Here is a 26,743-nt window from a genome sequence, read left to right as displayed (position 1 = left end):
CGCTGTCATGTGCCGCTAGGAAGCAAATTTACTGTTCTTCAGATCCAGCTCGGGTCAGAAAGAGGAGGAATTGTATTGGAGATATCCTGTGAAAACAAGGAGGGTTTTTTTTTCCAGATGAGATAAGGGTTAAGCAGCTGCCCTGTCTTTCTAAAAAGAATTCAACCACAACCAGCACTACTGATTTATGCTTGCATTGTGCTAACATGGACTTTGAGTAATCATTTCACTGAAGTGACAGAAGCCAAATATGTCAAAACTGCTTAGGTATGTGTCGGTCTGATAATCAGATTTTGCAACATCAGTTGGATAATCTGTCAGGAATTAAGGAGAGATACCACTTTAAAAGTCTTTACAAGTGATAAGAGAATCTGTTAATTGTGAGTATATCTGTTGAGTTGATTTTGTTATTGATGTGAACCGTTCCTGAAAAAGCACAACAAAATCTGACCTTTTTTTTTTTTACATGAAAAAAGAAAAAAAACACAACTACACGTTGATGTATTTTTCAGAAATATATTTTATAGATGTCAGAGATGAAATGTCTAAAGCGTAGGTCCCAAAGAAAGGTAACATTTTTCATCAATAGAGACAAACAACAAAAAAATAACGTTTTTTTTTTATCCATTTATACATGTAAACGAAGAATTGCTCTTGAGCCACAGTGGTTATAGAACTGGCCGAGGTGGGTGTGACAATCAAAACGACGATGCCCTTTTTTTTTTTTCCCACAAACCTTTCATAACTGATATCTGCCTTTTCTCTACCATATTAGTGCCCGCTCCAAAATCTTTGAAAGAAGAACATTCTTTGGGAGTCTTTTTAAGGTGTGGATGTAGCAGAGGTTTGGCAGAGCATGTTTCTCTTTAACAAAGTCCATACATGTTGTAAGTGCTGAGTCATGTTAAAATCACTTATTGGAAATCATATTCAATAAGAACAATATCAAATGTTCCGCAGTGGAGTTATTCGGACAAAGTCTTTTGAATTGTTTGCACACCAGAGAGGAAGAAAACGTCCTGCCTGGTGCTCTTGGGAGGTGCCAGGGGAGTTTTTTTTTTTTTTTTGTTATAATTTAAAGTCCTCCAGTGTTCTTCTTCTATTGTGCAAATACATTTTTGTAACATAGACAAGCAGGCATGCGGACTCACAAACCATGCAAAGAGTTTAAGTTGGCGCGAGCAGATGGCAAAAAAAGAGCAGTCTTAAAGTTTCCACAAAAAAACTTTAAAAAAAAATTAAGCCGAATTCAACGAGTAACAAGTGGAATGTTTGTTAGACATGTAATAATATCAACTTAATCTCCATTTTTACAAGTTTATCAAATGATATTAACTTAAAAGAAACATGGCAGTTGGCTTGAATCCGGTGGAACAGAGCAGTTGACAGATGGAGGATAATTTGAACGTAGTGTGATCAGCTACTGGTTTCAGATCAGGTGACGGGAAGAAGGAGACACTGATGTTATGGACAGTCAAACGTGATAGGGTAATACATGCTCAGAAAGACATTTTTTAATTATCGGCTGATGTTCGAAAACTAGTCACTTCTTCCCCTTTTCCGTGTCCCCTCCTTTCCTTTACCCGCCAAGCAGAACTCAGCTAGCTACATAAAACGGCCTCTCAACGTCTTTCTGGATGCGTGGTGTTGTCACAGTCGAAGGGGAAGTGCATTATCGCCCACGCACAGGAGGGAAATGTATCAATTAGGCAACAAAGTGATTAAACGTTTTACTCTGAAGGTGTCCGTTGCGGTGCTGCGGTGTGTAGCACGTTTCACTTAAGGGGCAACTTGAAAACAGTGCAGTCGATGATGAGTTAAATATGCTGCTTTTTCTAAAAGTGGACGCAGTGATATCATACGCCGTACTGATTTTTCGCTCACAATATCATAGCTGTCATTAGTTAGAGTACATTTATACATTTTCCATATACAAATCTCCTATAAACAGTACATGTTAAAAATACACAATTGATGAAAATGCAGAAAGGCCAAGAGCGCCGTAGAAAGAAAGAAAGAAAGAAAGAAAGAAAGAAAGAAAGAAAGAAAGAAAGAAAGAAAGAAAGAAGAAAGAAAGAAAGAAAGAAAGCAAGTGTTGCTCCTTATGCTTGATAAATACGAGAAATAAAGTGTTGAAGAAGTGACACTGTATATGTGATTGGCAGCCCTATAACTATCCAGAAAACGGATAAAAACACGGAACCAAATCTATGGATGAAAAAAGTTAGAAAAATAAACTTACACAATAAAAAAAGAAAAAAAAAAAAGTAGACACGTTTACCAAACACATATTTGATATTATAAATTGACAACTCGATGTGGAAATCAAACATGTAGATACAAACGGGCAATCCTCGATGACTGCCTCTCAAAATGTATTCAATTCAATGTACAAGACTAATGTTCAGCTCACACTAGCAACCAAGGTAGTTGCCAACCGGCAGAACATGGGAGGCCGATCGGCACGTGGAAAGAAATGCTCACTTGATGTGTGAAGAATAAACTAGTAAACATTGAACTGTGTCCTGGGAGCCTGTTCCGAAAAGACCAATGCGAGAAATGTTTGTCGACTTGCCAGCTAAGTGGAGTGAAAGTACTACTGTATATGCAAACTCATGCTTTGGCTTTTCTTGCTTGGCTTTCTCTTTTGGATAACATTCAAAAATCTTGCAAAAATGTCTGATCTCTCTGCTCAAATGCATGCTTTATTGTGTTTCCAAAGCACTGACTTCAGTTAAAGGGAAGCTACATCAAAGGCTAAAACCTTCTTTTTTTTTTTTTTTTAATTTTTTGACAGTTTTCAATCTAATTTACTTGTTTGAAGGTCTCCATGTTTGCATGGTTTTCTACTGAAGCTGGCAACTACCTTTACAAAGCGCTTTTTCCTTTTTTACACAAAAATAGATCCATCCAAAAGTAAAGTAACTCTTTAAGAGAGGCTGTGAGAGACGTAAATGGTGTCTTCATCACGTTCCGAGTAAACATGCTGAAAGATTGTTTGCTTTATTTTTGTCATTCTCGCCCCATTGAAATAGGACCGGAAACTCTCCCGTCTCCTTCCCTCGCACCGATTCCTTGGCGAGAAAAGAAATCTTAAGGCAATCTTTTCCTGAACAATCCTGAAATCCAGCGGACCCTCACCAAGGCACTCCTCTCACTCGTCAACCTTCAACGACAGGCTGGTCCGGCGAGGCCACAGTCTTGTTATCAAATCTTTGTAAGAGCCTACTCAAACTTCGGCCAACCAAAGTCCACAGTGAACGCATCTTGTGAAACATTATCTCAGTTGCCACGATGCCCTTTTGTTTTTGTCGGGAAAAATAGATGAGAAAAAGAGGAGAGGAAAACTCCTGAGCTGTGTTTAAACAGCCAGGAAGGTCTGCTGTCCCTGGTATTCTTGTGGTCAGCTGTGTAAAGCACCGTATGTTTCCCCAGTTCATCACACCTTTCTATGACGAGACCTGATCACGCCCCCCCCCCCACCCCCACCCATCTCCACATCCACTCGCCCACTCCCCGCTGCCGTGGTCACTTGGTTAGCCGCTGTGGGCTAAAGTCGGGGTGCGTGAAGACTGAAAGAAAAAAAAATGAGTGTCTCTGAGCGAGTGCCGCCAAGCAGCGCTGTTATGTTTAATTTTTTTTCCCCCATTTCAGTCCTCTGTCTCCTGATTGGCTCCCTACACTGAGGCTGAGCCCACCCCCTCTCCCTCGTTTTGACCAAGGGGCTGCCAATCAAGGTGACTGACGCGGTGAGTGGGGTTAGGGGGGCTAAAAGAAGGGATCAGTCGAGACTCTTCTCCGGAGAGGTCAATGATCAACAGCGTGACGCCCTCACGTTTGCCTCCGTTACAGTGGTTCCTCCTCTTCCATGGGTTCCTCCTCGGTCCTGGTGAGACACAGAGACACACAAGAACAGATATTACACCCCACGCGGCCCGTCATGTTACCTCTAAACCCCCTGCAAACTGACATCTTGCACTGCAGCTATTTACATTTGTAGGTTCGTGGACTTGGGACGCAGCATGCCACTGTTTGGAGAGCAACTACAGTACATATTCTCCTCTTCTTCACCTTTCAAACATTTTTGGGGAGATCATTTATTTGGGATTTTGAGAAGAGCCTCGCTAAATGTGGGTGTAAGTACAGAAGTATAAGACATATTTGTAAAATGATTGGCCAATTGATTTTAGTTAAAATAAAACTCACAGGCCAAGGTTAATTCTGTCATGCCCCAATGTCGTTGCTTTGTAATAAATTAACTAATCCCAAACTGATGATGAATATTCATTTATCTGACGTCCTCACACATTAATAGTGAGCAGTAGGTGACTATTGAGGAGCACAGGTTTGAGAGAATTAAAAGGTAGAGCTTATAAATATATAGATGCTAACAGTCTCTTTCTCAGTCTCCCAACTGAGAAAGATCATCCTCCCAGCAGTGAGCTAAGCAGTGAGTTTTGGATCCTTTACCTCTGATCCATGGCGTTGGTGTTGGCCACGGACAGCGAGGCCATGGCACTGACAGCTTCAGCCTCCTCCGAGTCTCCTCGCTTGGCCTCCAGCAGGGAAAGTCCCAGCAGCGGTGAGTAGCGATGCACCGAGCACCAGTACTTGCCTAATTGGTATTTAAAGTGCATTATTAGATAAGTGTTACCAAATTTCAAGAAAATGACACAATGACTCTCTTTCTACAGACTTCTTATTCCCTAAATGTGTCTGTCTGTGTGTCTCAGTGTTGTGAGTTTGTGTTAGAGGGTGGCCTCACTATGAGTCTCCAAGACTTTCTCCAGAGAGCGAACAGCGTTGGCGTTGGGCCTCTGCTCCAGGATGGCCTTTGGCAGCGGATCCAGCTGCACGGGACCAAAACCAACACACAGAACAAATGTTAACACAAGTTTGGAACAGGCTGCGTTTACACTACTTTCCAGTTGACCTGGAAATAATGCACCACGTAACATCAGTTCATCCCACTCCCATTCCACATTCCAACACAAAATGGGTGACATGGCAACATAAAACCTTATTAATGCCTAATAAATTGGCACAGCGCAAAGCCTAACATGTCTTTGCTAGTTAAAAACCGACACAGTTGTCAATTTCCTGTCCAGTGCCCATGTCCTTTACATAGCAAATGCACCTGCGCCCATCTGTGCACCCATGGGCGTGCTGGTCTTACAGGGAGGTGTGTTCAGGTGAATTCTTGGCATATTACGTTGTTGAGGCAGCGAGAAGTGATCGTGGCATTGACCAAAAAAAACCTGGTCTAAAGTTGATAACGCAGCATTTCATTATTATTTTAACTAATTAGTAAAATGCGCCGTGGCTCGTGCACAGCGTGCACACACTAAGCTTGTTACACACACAGGGAAGCACAGCAGCACACAAACATGCAAAAGATTACAGAAAAAAAATAGGACGGCGCAAATCCGCCAAGGAACAAACACGGCTGGCTTTTAAAAGAAATGGGAGATGACGCTCTGATTGGTTAATTGCATGATATGTCCAAAAAAGGATCCAGTTGGGTTGGGAACCGGAGGGTCACTGGTTCAAGTCCCCACATGGACCAAAAGGTGTGGAGTGTGGATTGGTGGCTGGAGAGATGCTACTTCACCTCCTGGGCACTGCCAGGTGCTGTTGAGCAAGGCACCGTACCCCCCCCAACCGCTCAGGGCTCTGGTTCAGCTGGCAGCCCACTCACTCTGACATCTCTCCATTAGTGCATGTATAGGTCCTGAGCATGTGTGTTTATTTCAGGCCTGTGTGTGATTAGTAACAAAGTGTGGACACAGAGTGTAAATTGTAATTTCCCCACTAGGGATTAATAAACAAATTAAAAATTAAATTAAATTAACCATGGACATAACCATGGCATGGACCCTTTTTCCCGCTGTTAAACTAGCAAAAGTGGATTTGGACACGCCCCAGACGCACCTGCGCTTCTCGCCGTGCGCTTAGATCGTTAAAACAGGGCCCTATAACGGTCCTATCATTAAAAGCAATTAAAGCCCCTCTAAAAAATTGTAAAAAAAAGACAAAAATACAGGATTAAAATGACTTCACATTCACAGGTAGAAGCAAAAGTACAGGATGTGTGAGCCGGATTCAATACTGGAAAAGGAAAGCGGCTGGCTGACGTCCAGACAAACACAAGGGCCATTAATTAGGATTCAGATCCTGAGTGTAGTCAGAGTGGCCTCCTTACCTCTTGGCCTAGCAGGGCGGCCACGCAGGCCTCCGAGGCGTCGCAGATGGCGGTGAGGTCGTGACCCCCCTCCAGAGCCAGGACCACCCGGCCTCCAGCCAGGGTCATCAGCTGCCTGGTCAGATAACCAAAACCTGAGGAAAAGGTTACAGACAGCATGTGAATGGATGCAAATGAATGTACGGTGTGCGACAGCAGTTGAATTTAATTTCACATTTTCAGTGTGTCAGCTCCAGGAGCACAGTTTGACATCCTTTATCAGCATCCGACTCTGTGTTTCTGGTGCTGTTGACTGCTGCAGCGCGGGATAAGAAAAACACACTTGAGATAAGCTCGTACTCACATTTGGACGTCAGAGTGTAGCCGCCCAGGGGTGGGGGGTGTCCCTCCACGGCGTCGAAGCCAGAGGAGACCAGCACGATGTCCGGGGCAAACTCATTGGCTATGGGCATCACCACTGACCTGAGAGTGGACAGGGTGGGGTGCAAAGATTAACAGCCAACACTTCACTGTGAATGTAGAAGACACAGTACTCACACAAGCACAAATTATTCATTTTATCGCCATAAAAACATTTCCTCAAGTTGTTCGCCAAGCAAGTATTTTGATGACATCTCATTTTTCAAGCAAAAATACACTTGCCGCTTTTATTTGTATAATATACTAACGTGAATATACGGCTTTAGGAAATGTAGGTTGGCATTTTTCACAATTGTCTGACATTTTACAGACCATCTGATTCATCAGTCAATGCAAAACAATAATATAACCATTAGTTTTACAGTCCTAATAATAAAACTATCATCTACTAGCAGAGATCAAACTAACATCGCTGTCCAATTAAACCCATCTATCTCCAAATTTGGTAACTTTGAATATTTTATACTGAAGAATTAAGTGTTTCTTAATAAGTTCCTTAAGTTAAATAAACCATCCATTGGATCGTCTGAAAACGCAGACCTGTTTTTATTTAGGTCGTGGAAAGTGGATATTGTGGAGGGAAACAGTTTTCACAGTACAGCAACAATTGCCTCCTCTGCACAGTGTTTCTACAGTTACTGTACATGAAGTAGCTTCTATTTCTGAACATTTACTCTTGAATTTTCTTATCTTTTTGCACCAATGTTATTTAATGTATCTAGCTAATTTAACACACCGTCCACACTTGCGTGATGCCTGTGGTGTTGGTATTAAAAAGCATTGGAAGCAGAATTAGGACCAGAGCTGTAAAGACAAACTGGCTTAACCACCATCTGGTTTCTTTTTGTGTGATTGGATGATATTGTTATGTGATACCTGAAGGCAGCCAGGTACTCGACATCTCCCATGGGTGGATCCAGGCCTCCAGTGAAAGCGACGTTAACGTTGAACCCGACCCCGGGCCCACTGCCCACCTGCAGAGAGAAGCACACGCAAACTGCAAATTGCCTTTGTTTTTCAATACCACTCCATATTAACGTCAAGCCATGGAACATCCCTAGATTGCTAAAAAAAAATTTTTTTAAATGAAGGAGCTTTAGGAGAACAGCAAATTAACTGGCCCCTTATCACAGTTTCATTGTTTTCATTTCATTGTTATTTGTTTATCAAATCCTCTACTTAGCAGAATAAATCTATTTCAATCAATAATACAATGATTCAATCAGTGGTGGAAACTGGATCCTGTGCAACATGTTTCCCACAATGCACCGGAAAACACAGGTCTGACGACAGTTACTAAGGTTATGGTCTCTCACACACACACACACACACCTCCTCGGGTGCTCCACTTCCAGGGAAGAAGTTGCCGTCGTCATAGCGATGAATAGACAGGTAAAGGACATTGGGGTCATCATAGAACGCTTGCTGGGTGCCGTTGCCATGGTGAACGTCCTGCGGTTGGATGGTACACACATGATACGATCACAAACTTTGCCATGCAGTGTGCCTTTTAAAGGTATATAGTGTATAGAGGAGTGTCCTCTTTAATGCTAACTAACTACATCCCGTTCCCACTAAGGGACTGACCCAGTCCACGATGAGGATCTTGCTGACGTTGAGTCTCTGCTGCAGCAGTTTGGCTGCGATGGCCACGGAGTTGAAGTAGCAGAAACCCCTGAAACAGCAGCAAAGAGAGGGAGGGGCTGAGTCATCCATCTTAGAATGAAATGAAGCTGTGCCAAAGCACTTTCCTGCTCCATTATCGTGTTTTTTTATGGAGCATTTTAAACATGTTCTGAGAAGGATGTGATGAATTAATAAAGTCTCGAATGAGCTGGCAGAATAAAGGCATTATGCTCTTTATGTGGAAATAGATGCATTGATTAAGCGTCTCCAACTGAGTGTGGTGACGGCTGTGGCCTTACATGGGAGTGCTTTCCTCTGCGTGGTGTCCAGGAGGGCGGACCACAGCAAAACCATTCTGCAAAGACAGACAGGAGTGACAGGAGTCTGTTAGCCACAGTGGCACTGATCACCACTCAATGCCTCTTCATTTAACTCAGTATTAACACTGTAATTTAGACAAAATACATAAAAGGGGGCTGGCTATAATGGAATTCTTACAATCTAATAAAAAAAGCACTTTTAGCACTAAGAGCACGACTATTACATAACACATTTCCAAAGCTTGAGGGAACCCCATAATGTCTTTAAGATGATAAAGAGGATGTGACGATGTGAGAAAGAGAGCAACAACACGAGTGTCGTCCCGGTTACCTTCAGCTCTCCAGTAGCCACTTTGAAAACCAGCTCCACCACAGAGCCCACAGCGAGTCGAGCCGCACTGGAGGAGTGGACCTCGTTCCAAATGGTGTCACTGTCCACCTAGAACCACGAGACCTGTGTTACTCTCACACACGTGCTAAGTCCTCAATGACCAGAACCAATCAACACACACACACATTTTTCCGTCCTCCTAAGGCTAGAAGATTTCTAGTCATTTCTTTTCTAATTAACTTTTATTTCCTACATTAAATTTAAAGCAACTTATTAGTGTACTGGAACAGTATTTTTTAGTTAATTAATGCTGTGTGGACTAGCCAGACCCTCCTCCGCAGCGCTGTGGAGGAAGGTCTGGCAATGTGAGACTACCTTATGTGTAAAAGGTGCAATACCCTGTCTCTCTATACTGTCCCTTTCAATTACTTCTGTACGTTTCATCATTTGAAATATGACTGTATTACAAAAAATGCAATTAATATTATGTAGACGGCATCACCTGAGAGTTTTATTTCACTTTCTGAATGTGAGTGTTACTTACCCCCAACCCTCCGCACGGTAGTCGTACGAACATGGGAGTGACTGAACCTGGTGAACCAGAAAATAAAAATTAAAATAGGGACTGGATAATAGTAGTTGAGTTGAGTTGTGTGTGTGTGTGTGTGTGTGTGCGTGTGTGCGCTTACAATCAAGTTTCTGTCGGAGAGGGTTGGTTCCGTACAGCAGGACGTGGGCTTCAGAGTGAACCGTCTGCAGCTCTTCCAGAGTGGCCTTCCTCCCACGAATACACTACACATACACACAAACACACAGATAAAGAAGGATAATTCTCATATGCAGTTTTCTACACTCAGTGTGATGGTAGCTGTAGTGTGTTTTGCTCTTGCACACCTCACACTGCGCTCGGAGTCCGGTCTCCTGCAGCCGAGACCAAATGCTTTGAATCCGGCCTGCGTGCTCCGGGTGACTGTTGGTGTTTCCACACATACACTGGTGCTTCTGCATCAGAGAGTCGTACACCAGGCCTGAGGCAGCACACAGAGAGAAACATACACTCATTTCATAAGTGATTCATCAATAAGTCATCGACACTAAAATGAATCACTTACTATTTTTTGTATTACTTTTCACGAGCAAACATAAACAATGTTACCAAGTTCCAGCTCCTAGACTGGGAATAAAGCACTTTCTTTTGTTTTATGTCCGTGTAAATTGAGTGTATTTGGGTGGTTTAGGGCGCTCTTTAAATTGCCGGTTTTAGTAAACTATCTACCATAACCTTTTGAAATTTTCGCTATTTTCTGAAATTTTAGAGACAAAAAAAGGATATTTGTCAAGAAAAAGAAGTACCCTGTATTCTTTTAATGATTTACATCACTGACAATTGTTTTTAGGTTTGTCTTGTGAGATTATTTAATATACTTTAGTAGTGTTTAAAACGTAATGTTTATGTATATGTGTGGCATACCATGTTATTACATAATGTAATTATTTTTATTTTCCTAATATTTTCAGAAAACATGGGATGCCCATTCTTAGCGCTATTTGTGAAAATACAGGTTTATTTTCTATTTCACTTCCCAGGCTACAGACATCTGATAGTCAGCTTTCCTTCCTGTCTAATCTTAGTGTGTGCTCTCATATTGTGTGAATACACATTAATATGACACAGCTACTGAAACTCCTAAATTTTCTATGCAGTTTGAAACTTAGTGGGAGCAAAAGTAGGCCAAACTGTTATAAAAAGTATCAGCATGAACACACAAACTGCCACAGTATGTGGCATCATCATTGCCATAACATTAGTATAATACAAATAGCGCCATAGTGACTACCTCACCTACGGGACAGTTAGCGGTGGGGATTTATGTTTGCTAATAATAATATGTTGGATTCATGTTAAAAATGAATAATACACTACACTGTCCCTGAGGACCCCCTTCCTGTTGAAGATCCCTGGTTTAAAGAGTCAAATCTCTGAGAGGAAGAAAAAGTAATGAGAGAAACGGTTTTGGCAAGATAAGCCCCTCTTGCTCTATTATTACTGCTACCAGATGGAGGCGGGAGCCATTATACCACTTTTTGGCCAATTCATCTGTTTTTTTATGGAAGGAAATGTTTCTTTTCCGTTCCCAGTGCGTTAAGAAAGGCAGTGAAATTCAAATCCCAAAGTGTCTTTAATGAATGTTTTATGCAGACCAGGGGGAGGCTACTTTAACAAATTGACAGCAGTTAAACGGTTTGTTTGAAAGGGAAAGTTGAACGAGTTCAAAGAAAGAGGGTGGTTGACGCCGACCTGTGGTGAAGCGGGGTTTGACGGGAGGATCGGGGGCCGGGACGCTGATTGGGAAGGAGGAGGCTGAGGCTGGAGACGACTGGGCCCTGGACAGGGGCCGGTGTCCTGGGAAGGAGATGGGCAGGCCGGCAGCCTCCATGGAGGCCTGATAGTTTCTCAGCTGATGAATCCGCTGCTGCTCCAACAGCAGGGCCTGCTGCTCATACACACCGAGAGAACACAGACACATGAGATGAATTCTACAGTTAGTCACGGTGAGCTGTTGAGTGAAACGCCTAAAATGTAAATGCATCAGGGGACTACGGGGGAAGAAGAATTACTTCAATCTATTCTAAACTGCAAGTACAACTTATGGCCAAAAGATGGCAGCCATAACAAATGATACAGCTTGGATTTCCCCCTCAGCATTTAATCACAGACATGGCATTGGACAAAGGGTAACATTTCCACAGCCCTTAATGCATTTATGTTTCTTTTTTTTCTTCTTCTTCCTACCTCTCCAGGACTTACCCAGGAACACCTACAACTAGGGCTGCTCGATTATGGAAAAAATAATAAGCACCATGGTTTTAGTCATTGTTGAAATAACGATTACTTAACGCGATTACTCATTGACTTTTGAAAAGATGTTGCAATTATTGAAAATGAAAAACTAATCTACAGTGAAAATACCTAAAACTGTAGAATGTCCCTTTTTTCTCCTATTTATTCAGAACACAAGACAACATGTACCAGAGCAGACGTCTCTCTTTCCCATCTCCCCCATCCTCTACCTGTCTGAAGAGCAGCTCCTGCTCCACCTGCCTATCCCGCTCCATGTGCTGCTGCAGCGCCTCCTCCTGCAGCTCCTGCGGGTCGGGGGGCTCCTGCTTGATGGTGACCCCCGGCGGCAGAGTTCCGCCGTCCTGGTGCTCCCTCAGCTCCTCCTCTGTCTCCTCCGGGTGGCTCTGGTGCTGACGGCCCACGGGTGACTCGCTGGGCTTGGTCATCATCTGCAAGACACGGGGGGGGGGGGGGGGGGTGAGAAAGGAAAGATGATGCCAAGTTTATTTCACAATCCAGCAGCAGGATCTGACAAACCCCCTCCGACGTACGAGGCTGCATTTAGAAACAACAGACACACTCTTTTTTTCTGAATTCAATTCCCGGCAATTCACTCCTTTCTCTGGAGCATTCTTGTTTTTTGGATTGCTCAGTCAGATTTCGTCATTTCAAACCTGTCTGTTCTAATTGAATGTGAGTGGTCCCTCTGCCGTCAGTACTACTCAGAGACGTTCCACACTCCCTGTTATGTTGTCTTGCATCCACTTATTCTGGGGGTTGCTGTTAAACCCAGTAGTGATTCAGTTATTCATTCACTTTCACTGACACGAGCCATTTAGGGCTGAGGAGTACTTGTCACCATAGTGTGTGAGTGTTTATGATGTGAAGACAAAGAGTATTTTAGTAGTAGTAGTAGTTTTGGGAGTGGGTTTCAGACACAGGTGTGTGTTTCCCAGAGCTGTAAGCTTCTGGGTCCCCTGGCACAGAGCTAGTGCAGCATTAGTCATGGATATAGACTAGTGCAGCATTAGTCATGGATGTAGACTAGTGCAGCATTAGTCATGGATGTAGACTAGTGCAGCATTAGTCATGGATGTAGACTAGTGCAGCATTAGTCATGGATGTAGACTAGTGCAGCATTGACGTCCGAGCGTTCACCAGCTCTCGTTCAAAAGAATCTGATTCAAGAAAGTCAAATATTTGGGTGCCCAGATACGGTCCGGGGTTTGACTCTGGCCTGGGGCTCTTTGCTGCGTGTCATTTGCCCTCTCTCTCCCCTTTCACATCTTCATCAGTCCTGTCAAACAAAGGCCTAAAAAATAATCTTAAAAAAGAGTGGCAAATATTCAATTCAATTTAAATTACAATGACTTTCATATATAAAGGGCTAAAACCACAACTTACATTATATTCAAAAACCTTGTATTCTGATTAATTTATCAGAATAAAAGAATGTTTGAAGTGGAGATTTTCCTTTTTATCCTTAAAAAACTCTTGCCGAATCCATGCTTGGCGTGCCAGAGGCTGTTATAGAGATGTTTGTGTGAAAGACAGCCACTGGAGAGCTCTGAGACATATGGAGGGAGTGAGAGAAGAGAAGAGAAGGGCAGAGCAGAGCAGGGGAGGCGGAGGCGGAGGAGAGGAAATCCCTTGTTTCATTCACCCACCTCTCCTCCAGCGAGTACTCTGCTCGAATTGGTAAAGCCAGTCCACAGAGCAGTGGCTGCTCGCTTCCTCCCTGACCATATAAGGCAGAGGCTTCCACTCTGTTGCCATGGCAACGGACGGTTACCATCGCAGCCCGTGGCAACAGTCTCGGCCACAGTCACAGAGACTTGGATGCAAATATTCGCACGCACGCACGCACGCACGCGCGCGCACACACACACACACACACACTGCTTTACATGTTAACCCATACCTGCCTCCGCCTACTCGCAAAACAAAAATACTACAGAGGGGAACAGTAGAATAAAATAAAGGACTTCACGGACGTCCACAGCCAACACGTTATTGGCTGTGGTACTGGCTGCCGCCTACACAAACAACTACACTACAGCTGCTGTGCTGGCCCACGGTGGCTTATAGCCCTAATTAATTATCAACCTTTTCAAATGTGATGTCAGATCTGCGGGCCCTTCCATCACCGGCCCCCATTAGTATCGTCAGCATCATTTGCATTTTAACTGAACTATTATACATATGGGAGTAGAGAAAATGTACACTGGAGGCTTCATGTTCTAGTTTAGGATTTGTTATTTGTACCCGGACAGTTTCATGATGCCCAGATACAGAAAAACCTTCCTGTTTTCTGACATTTTGATGTATTAACAACAGCAACATGGCTGGACTCCAGGATGCTGCATCCTCACCTAGTAAGGCTCTACATAGGGGGGTAAAAACTGCTCAGCAGGTCACCAGGACGGAGCTGCCATGCATGGGGGACCTTTACACCCAACGGTGCATGAAGAAAGCAAGACAGATTATCAGAGACGCATTCCCCCCACTCTCCAGCTTCATCTAACAGGCCATACAATGTTTGATTTTCTATTACAATTCCAGCAGGGGGCGACTCCACTGGTTGCAAAAAGAAGTCAGTTTCTATAGAAGTCTTTGGGAAAATGACCCTACTTCTCACTTGATTTATTACCTCAAAGCACATTTTCGTAATGAGTTTACGGTCTCAATCGGTACATTCAAGTCTTCTTCAGCTGCAGCTTCAGCTACAGCATGATGTTCATTTTGTAAATTATGGTCCTATTTATGTTAAACTTGACTATAAAGCAGGGGAGGCTTAGGGGCGGGGCTACACGCCGACTTGTCAATCAGGATAGAGGCTTAGCAATGCGTGTCCATGGCACTGTGCACATTAAAATAGCCCTGAACTTGTTTTGGGTGATTTTTCACTTCTTCAAAGTACACTAATGCATTATATAATTGTATTACTTCATAGATCTTTTGCCTGTATTTTATCCCTATATCTTAACTAGCATATTTTTTCTTCTTAGTACAGATTTTGCTTTTACTTGTTTGTTTTGTGTCTTTTTTTGTTATTTAATGAGCATTGTTGGAGAGGCCTGAGGCCGAAGATTTATATTGCCAACAAACACTTCTGTACTTGTTATCGTTGTCCACATGACAAATAAAGAACCTTGAACGTGGCAGCAGAAAGTAGAGGAGAAGGGAAATCAAAGATAGATTCTCCAGCACCCACCTTGTTGAGGTGGAGCTGCTGCTGCTGAAACTGCTGCTTGTGCTTCTCCAGGAACTGCTGGTGCTGCTGTTGCACCACCAGCTGCTGCAGGGCCAGGGCTTGGGCGTGAGCCTGCGCGGCGCTCCCTTGGGGCAGAGGGGCCGACTGGGTCCGCCCCAGTGGCCGGTGCTGCCGCTGCAGCTTGGCCATGGATGCTGCTGGCGACATGGACAGGCCGCTCACACCTTGGGACACAAAGCAGGTGGACTTTAGTTACGAGACGAGGTGAAAGCCAAGACCACAGAGTGTAAACTCGTATCCATTAGGAGAGTTGTCTGGGAGACAGCTCATTTCTCAAGAAAACAAGAACAGAGACTGCATTGTTTCCATCTAACATGGGCTCTGTGCTTTCAATTTCTGCACTTTGTCTGATATCCTCCATCCTTCTTTATACGTTTTCAGTGCCTTCGTTAGCAAGTATACTTACAGGATATTTCATTCAATTTTCCATTCTTTGGACTTTTGTTATGACATTGTACTTTGACTGTTGCATCATAAAGGACACAACAACAAGGACTGCTTTTGACTGTAAACCTGCAAAAAAATAATAAAAAAATATCTACTCACACTTTAAATACGTGGCTACAAAGAAGTCAAGGTCAATCTCATTTGACTCACGCCATTTCAGTGACCCCAATAATTCAGCTTCATTTGAACTTTAAGATGTTGTCTGAATGAAGTGTTTCAGTTTGGAGAAGCTAGATCTTGCTAAACCTTGAGCCCAAGCCATGTAGGAGAGCTACAGTGCTCAGTGTTTTGATGATGACCTGACTTGCCGCCGCTCCAAAAAACCCAGAACATTATGAAGTATTTAGACTAGGTGTCAGAATGATGCATGGGCCTCTGTCTGCAAGGTTTATTTTGGCGACTACTTTGAAGAAGTGACATTTTTAGAACAGCTGCCACCTTTCTCCAGTTGAAAATTGGAAACAAAGGTGGATGTTTCGCATGCTTTTCCAGTCAGGAGAGGTTTACATTGTCTTTTCGAGTCTTGAGTGGTCAGAGGACAAGGAGGAAAACCTCTGACCTTTTCATGTAAGCTGCATTGATGCCAGCTGAATTCCTAAAATGCAAGATAAATAGATGACGTTGTTGACATCAATAAATGGCTTTCTAATTTCCCTCTTATGGGTGTTGGATTTAAGATTAGTCAGCAGATGTATTTGTGAACCACATAAAAACTGCCATCTGTGCTGCCATACTGCAATACTTCTATTGTGATGATACTAGCAGGGAAAAGTGAACTGATTAGTCAATTTACAGTCCATCATCTGGGTGAAGAGAGCGAGAAAAACAGAGTCTGGGACATGATCTGAGAGGCTTGATTACTGTGCGAATATCAATCACGTTTTCAAATCATTTCTGCAAAAGCTTGCTGATGCATCGCTTCCGCATTGGCAAAGAGCTAGGAAGAGTTAAAAGCAGGCAGGAGCTGATATGAAGAGTGGCGCTTGAATACAGAGAGGCTTCTTTGGTGGCTGAAAACATGACTTCTCGTCTGAGCTGAGAACTCGGCAACTGGTTCTGGCCTATGTGTGGGTGTGCACACAACCTTGTCTGTACGTCATTGTGCGTGGATTACACACATGCATGCGTCCATGTGTGTGCGTCATTTCCCATTCACTGCAGCAAAGTGGTAGTAATGAATGAGCTGATGGGAAAAGGGTGCACAATGCAACTATGTCACACTCTCATAACATACGCTGACATATGAAAGGAGCTCATTAGTTTGAGCTAGTGAATGGACGTCTGTCAGTGTGAGGGGGCACACATTGCACCACGGGCACACATCTCCAAACTGATTACTATAACTTTTAGTCAGTGTTGTGTTTTGTGATTTGATCTCATTACCATCAATTTTACCAAAGCTACCACCACTAATAGAGCTTCCATTGTCACTTTTATGACTTTAAGTCACTGGCTTTACTAAAACATCCATATACTACACGGACCTGTCACCAGGGGGCTCTGTGCCGGGCTCTGGTCCATGAGCACCATGTGTTGAAGCAGTGGACTGTGCGCGCCGTGCCCGCCTGTTCCCGCTCCGGCCTCAGCCAGGTAGGGGGTCAAGTGGCCGCCGGAGAGGAAGGGAGGGCTGAGGGAGAGGGCCGGCTGCAGACCTCCATCCTGCTGGGCCGATGTCACCTTGAAAAGAGAGAGAGAGAGAGAGCAGGGAGGGAGCAGGGAGGGTGAGGGCTGACTTTCAATAAATGGTCACAGACAGTACACTCCAGATAAACAAATTCACAGATAAACAGTCTGCAAGTAATTTCGCCAGCTTGGCAGTAGTTCCCTGCTTACATTGGAAGCAGCAGTGGACGTGGCAGTGGCGGGCAGCCCCAGGGTGATGTTGGGTAAAGATGGTGAAGTGTAGAGGGACAGCTGGTTAATGGAGCCACGCTCAGCACCACCGCACAGCCTCTGGGCCAGAGACGTCTGGGAAGCACATTTAAATGATTTATCTGGGTTTGAATCATGAAAAAAGAACAGCACATGGGGGCAAACATCGCAGCAGTAGATTCCCACACGTGGGGAAAGAGCTATGTTTGTGCCCTACTGGCGATATGAAATTGCCACTGACATCAGCCTCCTCCACACTGCCTGAGTGCCCCTAATGGCTACCACAAATAGCATCTAGCCAGCTCCTCGGCTGTCTTCCTCCTCTGCAGACACATCCTCAGAGCATCCCTCACTGCTGCTAGGTCTACAGGCTAATGACAAGCACCTGTAGCCCAGCGCCCACACAAAAGAGCAAAGCCACTCAAAGACTCAAAAACCGAGCCTGTCTATACTGTAGCTCATGTTTTGTGCCATGATACATAACCTTTAAAAGCTGTGTTGTGTTTCCCAACTAATTTATTTGCAGCAGGGGAGAAATTAATCAGCATCTTGGCCTTCACAAAAGCTTGAAATTGCAAGTCTTAATTAGCAGCAGCTCCCAGGATGCTACTCGGGATTAGAGGGTAATAGAAGGGACTTTAAATACAGAATCAAACCAAGATTGTAAGAATAAACTGTATCATTTATACAAAAACTGCTGGGTTCGCATAATGTTTGCGTGACTATGAAAAACAGCTTCATAAATCAGCAAATGTACATATCAATCTAAACCTAGGGTTTCTGGTTACAACAAGTTACTTGTTGAGTGTGTGTGTGTGTGTGTGTGTGTGTGTGTGTGAGTGCATTACCTCCATATTGTTGGAGACTGACACAGTGATGCCGTTCTCATTGGGGATGTTGTTGGAGCTGTTATTTGGGGAGCTTGGGCCTGAGCCGGGGGCGCTGCTACATGCAGAGTCTGAAACACACACACACACACACACACACACACACACACACACACACACACACACACACACACAAAGCAAATCAAATACAGTGACAAGAAAATACAGCAGCCAAAATAAAAAAAAATAAAAAAAACTTTTTGAACACCAGCTGTGCCTGTGTGTCCCTAACCTGCCATGTCGAGCGAGCGTTTCTTGGCCGTGGCGATGGGGCTGTCTCGACGACGCAGCAGCGGACTGCTCCTCCGCTCGCTTACTTTCTGCTTCAGCCTGGAGCGCAGCTTCAGGTTGGGCTCCGAGGCTGAGGGAATAACGGAGAGAGACGACCCGAAAACATTTTCACTGATTCATTCATTAGTTTGTCAAAGAAACTGCTACAGTTCATGGTGGATTCAACAGAAAAGAGGCAGAAGTATTCAGAGGAAGAAGTATTCAGATCCTTTACTTAAGTAAAAGTGCTAATACCCCGCTGTAAACATTACAAATGAAAGTCCTGCATTGAAAATGTTACTTTAGTAGAAGTAAGCAAGTATCAACAGGAAAATGTACTTAAAGTATTGAAAGAAAAAGTACTAAATGCAGAAAAATCCTCACATTTTAGAAACTGGAAATGATCAAAACAGTTCTGTGTTTAATCCGCTTATCATGTCATCTGTACTAGTAATTTATAATAAAACATCGTACTATGTGTTTCGTGTGCAAAATTCTTCATTTTTTAAAGTAACTATGGTAGTAACTAAAGCTGTCAGATGAACATTTCTCTCTCAGATGTAGTGGAGTAGAAGTAGAAAGTGGCATGAAAAGAAAAGACTCAGGAAGCACAAGTACCTTGAAATTTGAACTTAAGTACAGTACAAATGCACTTGGTTACATTCCACCACTGGAAAAGGGGGGTGGGGGGTGGCATTTTTGAGTTATGTCATCATGGAGATACAGCTGAGGAATGTAGCTAAGCAACAACTCCTACTTCTTATTTGTGCACATTCTTTGGAACATCCTGTCATTTCAGATACCTGCCAATGTAATGTACTGGATGTATACAAGTACTGACCCCAAATGGGTATACCTAGGCATGTATGTATGTACTGTATGTATATCAGTAGGCAAGTGTATGCATGCATATGCAAAAACACTGTATGTATGCATGTATGTAGAACGTTATCTGTGCATATGTTCTTTAGTTTTTTTGTATAATTTATTTTATCTTTCTTGTCTTGTTAATTTTTTTCCTTGACAATGTGTTTGTTACTTGTGAGTACTTGGTAATTGTTAGAAGCGGGGGGTTGATATAAGCTGAAGCTTCTGACCCTGGCCTTTGGTTACAACCAATAAATTCATTCATTTTTTTATTCATCATAACTTATTACACAACTTCCATGGATGCAGCAACTTTTAACCATGTCAACAGAGCACCATTTTTAATATTTGTTCTCGTTCGTGGGATTTCCTAAATGGAAAGGATGAGTTTGAAGTGCCTCCAACCAGGCTAAATGTAGTCTCAACTAATGATTGTTAATTAAGAGCCACACCTGTGTCTGATTATACTTATAACGGTGTGACTCGTTCTTGTTGCAGCCTGACAGTGAGTCATTAATACATAAATGTCTCTCTGTAGAAACTTAATTTGGTAGTTTTAGACAACCCTCTCATGCACAGCACTTCGAACTGAAGTGTGCCATTTCGACTATGAAATTACAACATTGTCATCTACTTCTATCGCCTCTGATAACTAGGTGACGTTTTATTTTATTTATGTATTTATTTATTTTATTCCCGCCAACTCCAACTCAGACGCCAGCACTCCTGTCGAGCCTCCTTGAGGTTTAGCAGATGAGTGCAGCTCAGGACGAATCAATCAAGAGGGTGCTAGAGTCACCTGAGCTACCGTCTCCCAGGCTGGTGGAGCGCGTTCCACAGAGCCGCTCTGTTATGAAACCTGTTTGGTGGACAAACTGTTACATGCCGCCACTCACTTATCGTTCGATTCCTCCCTCTTTTCTGAAAAATGCCAAATTCTGATTCTTCCCTTACAGCATTGCGGCTAAAAAGCAATTACCTCCAATTTGGGAGCCATGTGTAACTGCCTAAAGGCCTGTCGGTCTTTTGTGAACGCTGTCACAGAGTTGTGAATGGAGACAGGGAGAAGGGAACGGCATGTCACCTTGGCTCCAGCTATGGAGGCTAATGCTCTGTTTACTCTGCCCTGCCAATCAGCAGCCTTGGCTAATTGCAATTATTCATTATCCAATTTTTAATCATCAAAGGAGGGCTAAATTCAAATGTCATACATCACTAACCCTGATTATGACATAAGCCAGATTAATGCGCCACTACATTTTAAGCCAAGGGTACAAATACTGAAGCGCTACCTAGACCAAACTCTGAAAAAATGAAACACTTGTGCACTTTCACAGTGTCACATAAAAATAAATGTGTGGAAAAGAGTGAAGTGTGAACTAGGAAGTGTGAATGTACAGTACAGTAACACAAAGTGGGAGGGAGCGATCAGTCCAGATGGAGTCAAACCAATTAATGTTGGTGGCGAGACTCGCCACAAATGAGTATTTCTGAGGCCCCCTGTCCCTGAGTCAGATTTTCAAGTCTATGAAAACAAGATGGAAATATTGTGCAAAAGAAAATTATAAGGGCCTTTAAAATCTAGGACAGTCACCCCCAACAAAGCGTAATAACACTTAATAACTCAATATCTTGCCCAAATTCAGTTAAGACCAGAATCTGTTTGCTTTTTAACATCTGTTTTACCATATTAAAATTAACATGCCATAAAATGTGCCATTTTCCATAAAAACAACATGTACAATTTATGGGCACTACAAAAGAAGCACTCCACAGCTAGACTTCCATAAAGATAACTTCCCAAATTTTTTCAACCCATTTTCTGCGATTGAAAAATATCAATTTTGACGTGCTGACATCTAATTCTATTTTTTGATACCACATTAATAAGGCAGTAGCTAAATGTTACTATAATAGAGAAAAAGTAACAGTTATAAACAAGTCCTGCTACTTTTAGTTTTACAACATCGAGTACAGTATCTGCTGTTATCTGACATACACTCATTTTTCCTTTTGGGGGATATTCATCCTAAAGAGTATAGAATTAAAGTTTTATAACTTATGTCACACACTTTGAGCTAAGCAGCATATAAACTTCAAACCCTCTTTCTAAACTTCATTGTTTCCATAATTACTGCTGTCTGATTTAGTAAAATCTAAAATTAAAGTTCACTCTGCACAGAGAATCAAAGCTGAAGCTACGTCCAAGAAGATGTTAGTTTATCTCAATTTTCATAAAGCATCTAACTTTCTAAAGAAGATACTTTGTTAAACATCTCTGGCCATGGTCATTGCTGAACATGAAAATGTCATAACCTTTATACTGCAACACAAAAGCTATTATGGATGCATGAGCACATACAATCACATGATATCAATGCACAGATGGTGCATTGTGGGCATGCTAATGTAAGTGACATCCTGTATTCTGACAGCCACATCTTGCTTTGTATTCACGGTTGAACAGCTCAGTCTGGTTATTAACCGACGCCATGTACTATCCAGTACCAGTCTGCCTATGTGCTATTGTGTCCATGTACAGGACTGGCTGCCCCAGTTAGACTACAAAAAAACACATAATCAGTGAAAAGACCGGAACAGTAAGTCTTGCTCTGCCTCTATCAAAAAGGACAGCAAGTCAAAGCGCATCCAACTTTCCCAGCCTGTCTACATCTTTCGGAGGCAATCATGTGTGTGTGAAAACATGCACCAGACAAAGCGCATTGTATGTTCATGTGATGCACTCACCCCTAACCCCTCACCCACTGTGCACGAAGAGTTCATGGTGTTGAAGGCGTCCATTAGACTCCAAAAAGTCCACTTGTCACGCAACTCTTTTTCCCACTGTTCTCATTGTGCTGTGGGTATAGAGTATTGGCTACACAACATTTCTAAAATGTAAAAGACGAGATGGGAGATGCACAAAACAGCGCTGTTGCTTCCTTTGACCGTTGCTGGGAGCTACTTTGTGGCCAGGTGGTGATATGAAAGAGCCTCTAACCTCTCCCAAGCTGGCATTACCATAAGTAAACCCCGCAAGGCACGTCATCGCTGAGGGCAAATATCAGGGTGGCACAGGTCCTCTCCTCTCTCAGGCAGACGAACACAATCCCCAGCCTTATAGAAATCAAGGGACAAACTCACACCCCAGAGACATTCTTTTTTGTTTTTTCTATACATGAAGCTAGTTTTCGGGAGTGTGGCATCATTGTGCCACTTGCTGGCTTAAATTGAAATCCTTTCGTCCACCGCTTCAAATGTTTTGAGGTTTTCATGTGTCTCAAGGTCTTTTTAATGGTCAATGAAGCCGCCAAAAGCTTTTTCCACTTTTCATCTTCCTCTCTCCATCGGCCTTATTCTCTATCATCTGTACTTTTCACTCCTCACTTTCTCCTTTCTTCCTCCCCCTCTCCGTCTTCTTCTCCTCTCCCAGGGTGGAATGTAACTGTGTGGGCCAATGTCGACTGTGGTCTTTCTGCTGTTGTAGTGCTCAGAGTCAACAGGACTCGAGCGCTGGCTGTAGCCGCCTGCCGCCGCGTTAAGTGAATTATTGCACTGTAAGACGACCGCTGCTTCACAGCCACACCACCACACACACCACTCGCACTTTACGCACGCATTGTAGGCCAGAAAAAACTTGATGCCAGTGTGGTGCATTTTGTAGTGATGGAGCAGCTCTAATAACTTTTGACAAGATCTGTTACCAATTTAAAAGGAAGCCATGGTGCTCTGTGAGGTGATACAGTTACTGCTTCAAGCAGCTGTGTTTTGGGGTTCAAGTGCACTCTGTTTATTACCTTTATTTACTGTATATATAGCACAACATTACAAGGAGAGGGAAGGAGTGTCTCCATTCATGTGTTGTTGGTGTGTCCTGTGTTGTGTTCACAATGTTGTTGGCATCTGGTGGTGCTTTTTTCTGTGTACGTGTTTTTTTTAGATATCCTGCTGCACACTAGATTTCCTTTTCTAAGAATAAATAAAGTGGAACAGATAAGTTCGTAACAGATAAAGGACAATAAGATAACAGTAATATTGAAAGAGAAACAAATTAAAAGCCAGTTTAAAATCAGATGTTGTAATTAGCCGCCTGCTGTTTTTTTGAAGCGGACATTGGTGGTGGACAATTAATTTCTTGGAAAAAACAGCAAATTAAATTTAAATCGGACTCAAAAACCATCCAAGGATTTATGGCATCCTGTTGGTTGAAATATGTTGGCTGCGTTTTTAACAAGCTATTAGAGTTGTGTCACGAAAAACCACCAACATATGTCCTTCTTGTAGCACTAACACATTAATAGCAGATCCAAACTAACATTTTATATAGTTGTTTTCGGCCTATAAGGTTTTATCAGCATTTACTATAAAAAATAAATATTGCACGTGCAAGATTTGACATCTCTAAGACAGTAAGAAAACCGAGGAGAAGTCAGATGGCTTTACTGTGTGTGTATCATCAGCATAATAGTGAAAAGAAATATTGCTTTGTGAATTCCCTGACCCAGAGGTATCATGCAGATTGAAAACAATGAAGGGCCAATAATAGAGCCCTGGGGGACCCCTGAAAGTAATTGTTGCACTGCAAAAGGAGATGTCTCCAACTGACACAGCCCTCAAATAGGATAGTCAGAGGCATTTAGTTTTAATATGCAATCATCAAACAAATTAAAGGCAGCAGAAATATCCAGCAACACAAAAGAGTACAACAGCAAGCAACAGAGTGCTGCTGAATGCCTCAAATCGGATAGGATCTGAGTTCAATTTATACACTGCTCTCTCTAAATTCTTTTGATATAGATATCTAATAATAACACTGTCAGTGGTAAAAGTAAGTTTCTTAGGATGTTGCTGAACAAGAGTTGAGTTCAAAAGAGCCCCTGAGGATCAGGAACTATTAAAACCTAACAGAACGTCAGGTGCTAAAATGTTTAAAAAAACTGTCTCAGTCAAATTAACTCTTGAACCACCTACGCTTCGATGCTCTCTACCACTCTCATGTGGGGTATGCTGGGAGACCCTGACAGCCTAATGTGCATGTGATTAATGGTGCAGAGCTCTGATGCCATCTAAATTATGCTAGACGTGAGCCTGCATAGCAGCTACTGGATGTTTCAGTTGCAAGAGTTTGTGTGTGATCCTTTCTGAATGTGAGCCTGCACAGGAGAAAATAGACAGCTCTGCACTGCCAAAAACTAAATAACTAAATGTGTAAGTGTGTGTGTGTGTGGTGTGTGTGTGTGTGTGTGTGTGTGTGTGTGTGTGTGTGTGTGTGTGTGTGTGTGTGTGTTATGTACCAGTCTTTCGCAGCGGGAAGTCATCCCGGGGGTTGTATACACCCAGCACAGGGTGGTTGTAGGTGGACACACCAGTCTGTGGAGGCGAGCTCTGGTCCAGGGAGCTGTGCTGGGTTTTTCTATAGAACAAAAACACAGTATTAAAGATGCGGCCAAGATCACAAAATGATGTGGCCACTCATAACTTAGTGGACACGTGACCAAATCCAAACAACGTAACTAACTTTATGGCTGTCAAAGATCTGTCTGATTAATGCATCATGCAAATCCTTTGGCAAAGCTATAGACATGTGCTGCCATCTGTTCACTGCCTACAGAATAGGGTGGTGTTTGTAGGCAAAGTTAAGCCGAGTTGGATTCGGACCAAATGCATGTTCCAGAGCAGCGGATGTACACACTTATCTCTTCCAAAACTGAGGGGGTAGATGAGTCCAATGAGAGAAAGGCATAGAAAAGAAGAGACAGGCAGATATAGAAAGAAAAAGTTTGCATCACTTTGAGTTGTTAAAAGTCAACACGTGTGGGTGTTTCACTGGGTCACACACCAAGATTATGCAACGTTATTTGATTTCTTTGGTTATCTATTTGCGTGTTACGATTTTAGTGCTTTTATTGTGCTAAATGAAATATAAATAATCATGGAGAACATCCTTTGTAAATGATGCCCGCTGCTCTACTATGAGGTTGTGTCAGGCGATGCTTACATTTTAGATTAAAATTTTTAATACATATCCAAAATTGTACTTTTTTACTCCACTACACTGATCTGACAGCTATTAGAAATTATTTTTCATGCAATACGTGATGATCAACTTCTAAAACATAATGCTAAATTGTAATGGAGTATTTGTCACATTCTACTGCAAAATGTAGGACATGACCACTATCAGTTGGCTTTTATAACCTGGTTTCCATGTAATTCAGACAATGAAAGCACATGACAGGCGACTACAAGAGCAAACAAAGGGGGAAATGGCAAGTGTACACACCTGCAAAGGGTTCCAGAGAGGCTACAAAAACATTCAAGGCCGAGCCTTAAGTGTAGGCGCCTCTATCATCAGGTTTCAATATCCTGCTCTTGTGTGTATGTGTATGTGTATGTGTATGTGTATGTGTATGTGTGTGTGTGTGTGTGTGTGTGTGTGTGTGTGTGTGTGTGTGTGTATGTGCGTGTGTGTGTGTAGGTGTATGTCTATGTGTATGTGTGTGTGTGTGTGCATGTGTATTCCCATCTCTGTTTTATAACCTTGCTCAACCCATCTCTCAGTCAGGCTCACACAGTGTGGCAGATGAGGTAGAGAGAAAGCTCACTGATACATTACGACACAATCAATACATAATTCAGCTGCAGATACCATCTAAACTTATAATTATTATTTTTATTTTTATGCACACTGCCACTACATAGCTTCATAGCTACCATTGGACTTTGGTTAACTAATTTATATTTTTAAAAGTTGTTTTATTTGTCTTTTTTTACATAGTTTCTTTTCTATTTTCTATTATTATTGTTGCAATGTTGGGGGATGCAAGCTTTTAACTGCATATCTGCTTTAAATCATTACAAAGAATTGTGACAGAATGCCATGACATTCCAACTGACAGGATTTATAGTGACTTCTCAGTGTGAGACAGGTGATAGCTGGAGTTAAATCTAAATGCAGCTATAAATCTCTGCTTTTCTTTTCTATCAAGCAATAACTGTCCCTCACCGGTACCAGAAGGGAGCGTCATTGTGGAGGCCCCCTTGGTTGAGGCTCCGCTGGGCCAGGGCCTTCTTCTTGTTCAGGACAAACTCCTGGAGCCGCATCTTCACCTCAGTACTCGCCACGGCACCTAAGGAGTGAGGGTGGAGAAAGAATTGAGATACACGCCAACTGGCAGAAAAATAAAACCCCACAAATGTTCTAGGACACGTAAATCCTCAGAGCTGACTGATTGACATGTTATCATGGGCAGTTCGCACATGCTGTCTTGTAGTCTGCAGCTAGGATTCAAATGTCTCACCATACTATTACTCACTAATCGACAAGTTTTTGTTTTTTTTAACTCAACATCCTTTTTATTTCCCTTCAGGTTGAAATACATAAA

The 26,743-nt window shown here is 42.7% G+C and overlaps 1 protein-coding gene across 6 annotated transcripts in view; it reads right to left on the bottom strand.

Moving 5' to 3' along the window:
• Window positions 1-819: 819 nt before the first annotated feature.
• The window catches only part of LOC116674140 (histone deacetylase 4), a 58,632-nt gene continuing 32,708 nt past the window's right edge, over window positions 820-26,743 (bottom strand). For 5 of the 6 annotated variants that reach the window (XM_032506642.1, XM_032506643.1, XM_032506644.1 and 2 more), the window contains 22 exons: window positions 26,365-26,488; window positions 24,653-24,771; window positions 18,454-18,582; window positions 18,183-18,292; window positions 17,296-17,430; window positions 16,947-17,139; window positions 14,956-15,179; window positions 11,972-12,190; window positions 11,199-11,394; window positions 9,794-9,927; window positions 9,589-9,691; window positions 9,444-9,490; window positions 8,900-9,007; window positions 8,548-8,603; window positions 8,210-8,297; window positions 7,955-8,074; window positions 7,499-7,596; window positions 6,546-6,664; window positions 6,203-6,336; window positions 4,766-4,850; window positions 4,471-4,615; window positions 820-3,889 (listed from right to left, as the gene is read on the bottom strand). In XM_032506642.1, the coding sequence (XP_032362533.1) occupies window positions 3,847-3,889; window positions 4,471-4,615; window positions 4,766-4,850; window positions 6,203-6,336; window positions 6,546-6,664; window positions 7,499-7,596; window positions 7,955-8,074; window positions 8,210-8,297; window positions 8,548-8,603; window positions 8,900-9,007; window positions 9,444-9,490; window positions 9,589-9,691; window positions 9,794-9,927; window positions 11,199-11,394; window positions 11,972-12,190; window positions 14,956-15,179; window positions 16,947-17,139; window positions 17,296-17,430; window positions 18,183-18,292; window positions 18,454-18,582; window positions 24,653-24,771; window positions 26,365-26,488 (2,729 nt within the window). In that variant the 3' untranslated portion in view covers window positions 820-3,846. The remainder of the gene's footprint in view (window positions 3,890-4,470; window positions 4,616-4,765; window positions 4,851-6,202; window positions 6,337-6,545; window positions 6,665-7,498; window positions 7,597-7,954; window positions 8,075-8,209; window positions 8,298-8,547; window positions 8,604-8,899; window positions 9,008-9,443; window positions 9,491-9,588; window positions 9,692-9,793; window positions 9,928-11,198; window positions 11,395-11,971; window positions 12,191-14,955; window positions 15,180-16,946; window positions 17,140-17,295; window positions 17,431-18,182; window positions 18,293-18,453; window positions 18,583-24,652; window positions 24,772-26,364; window positions 26,489-26,743) is intronic. The other variant, XM_032506641.1, reaches the window with a different exon arrangement.

Source organism: Etheostoma spectabile, chromosome 24, assembly GCF_008692095.1.
Source record: "Etheostoma spectabile isolate EspeVRDwgs_2016 chromosome 24, UIUC_Espe_1.0, whole genome shotgun sequence".
Classification (NCBI taxonomy): domain Eukaryota; kingdom Metazoa; phylum Chordata; class Actinopteri; order Perciformes; family Percidae; genus Etheostoma; species Etheostoma spectabile.
Note: the sequence above shows the minus strand (reverse complement) of the source record. Positions and strands in the feature narration are given on the sequence as shown.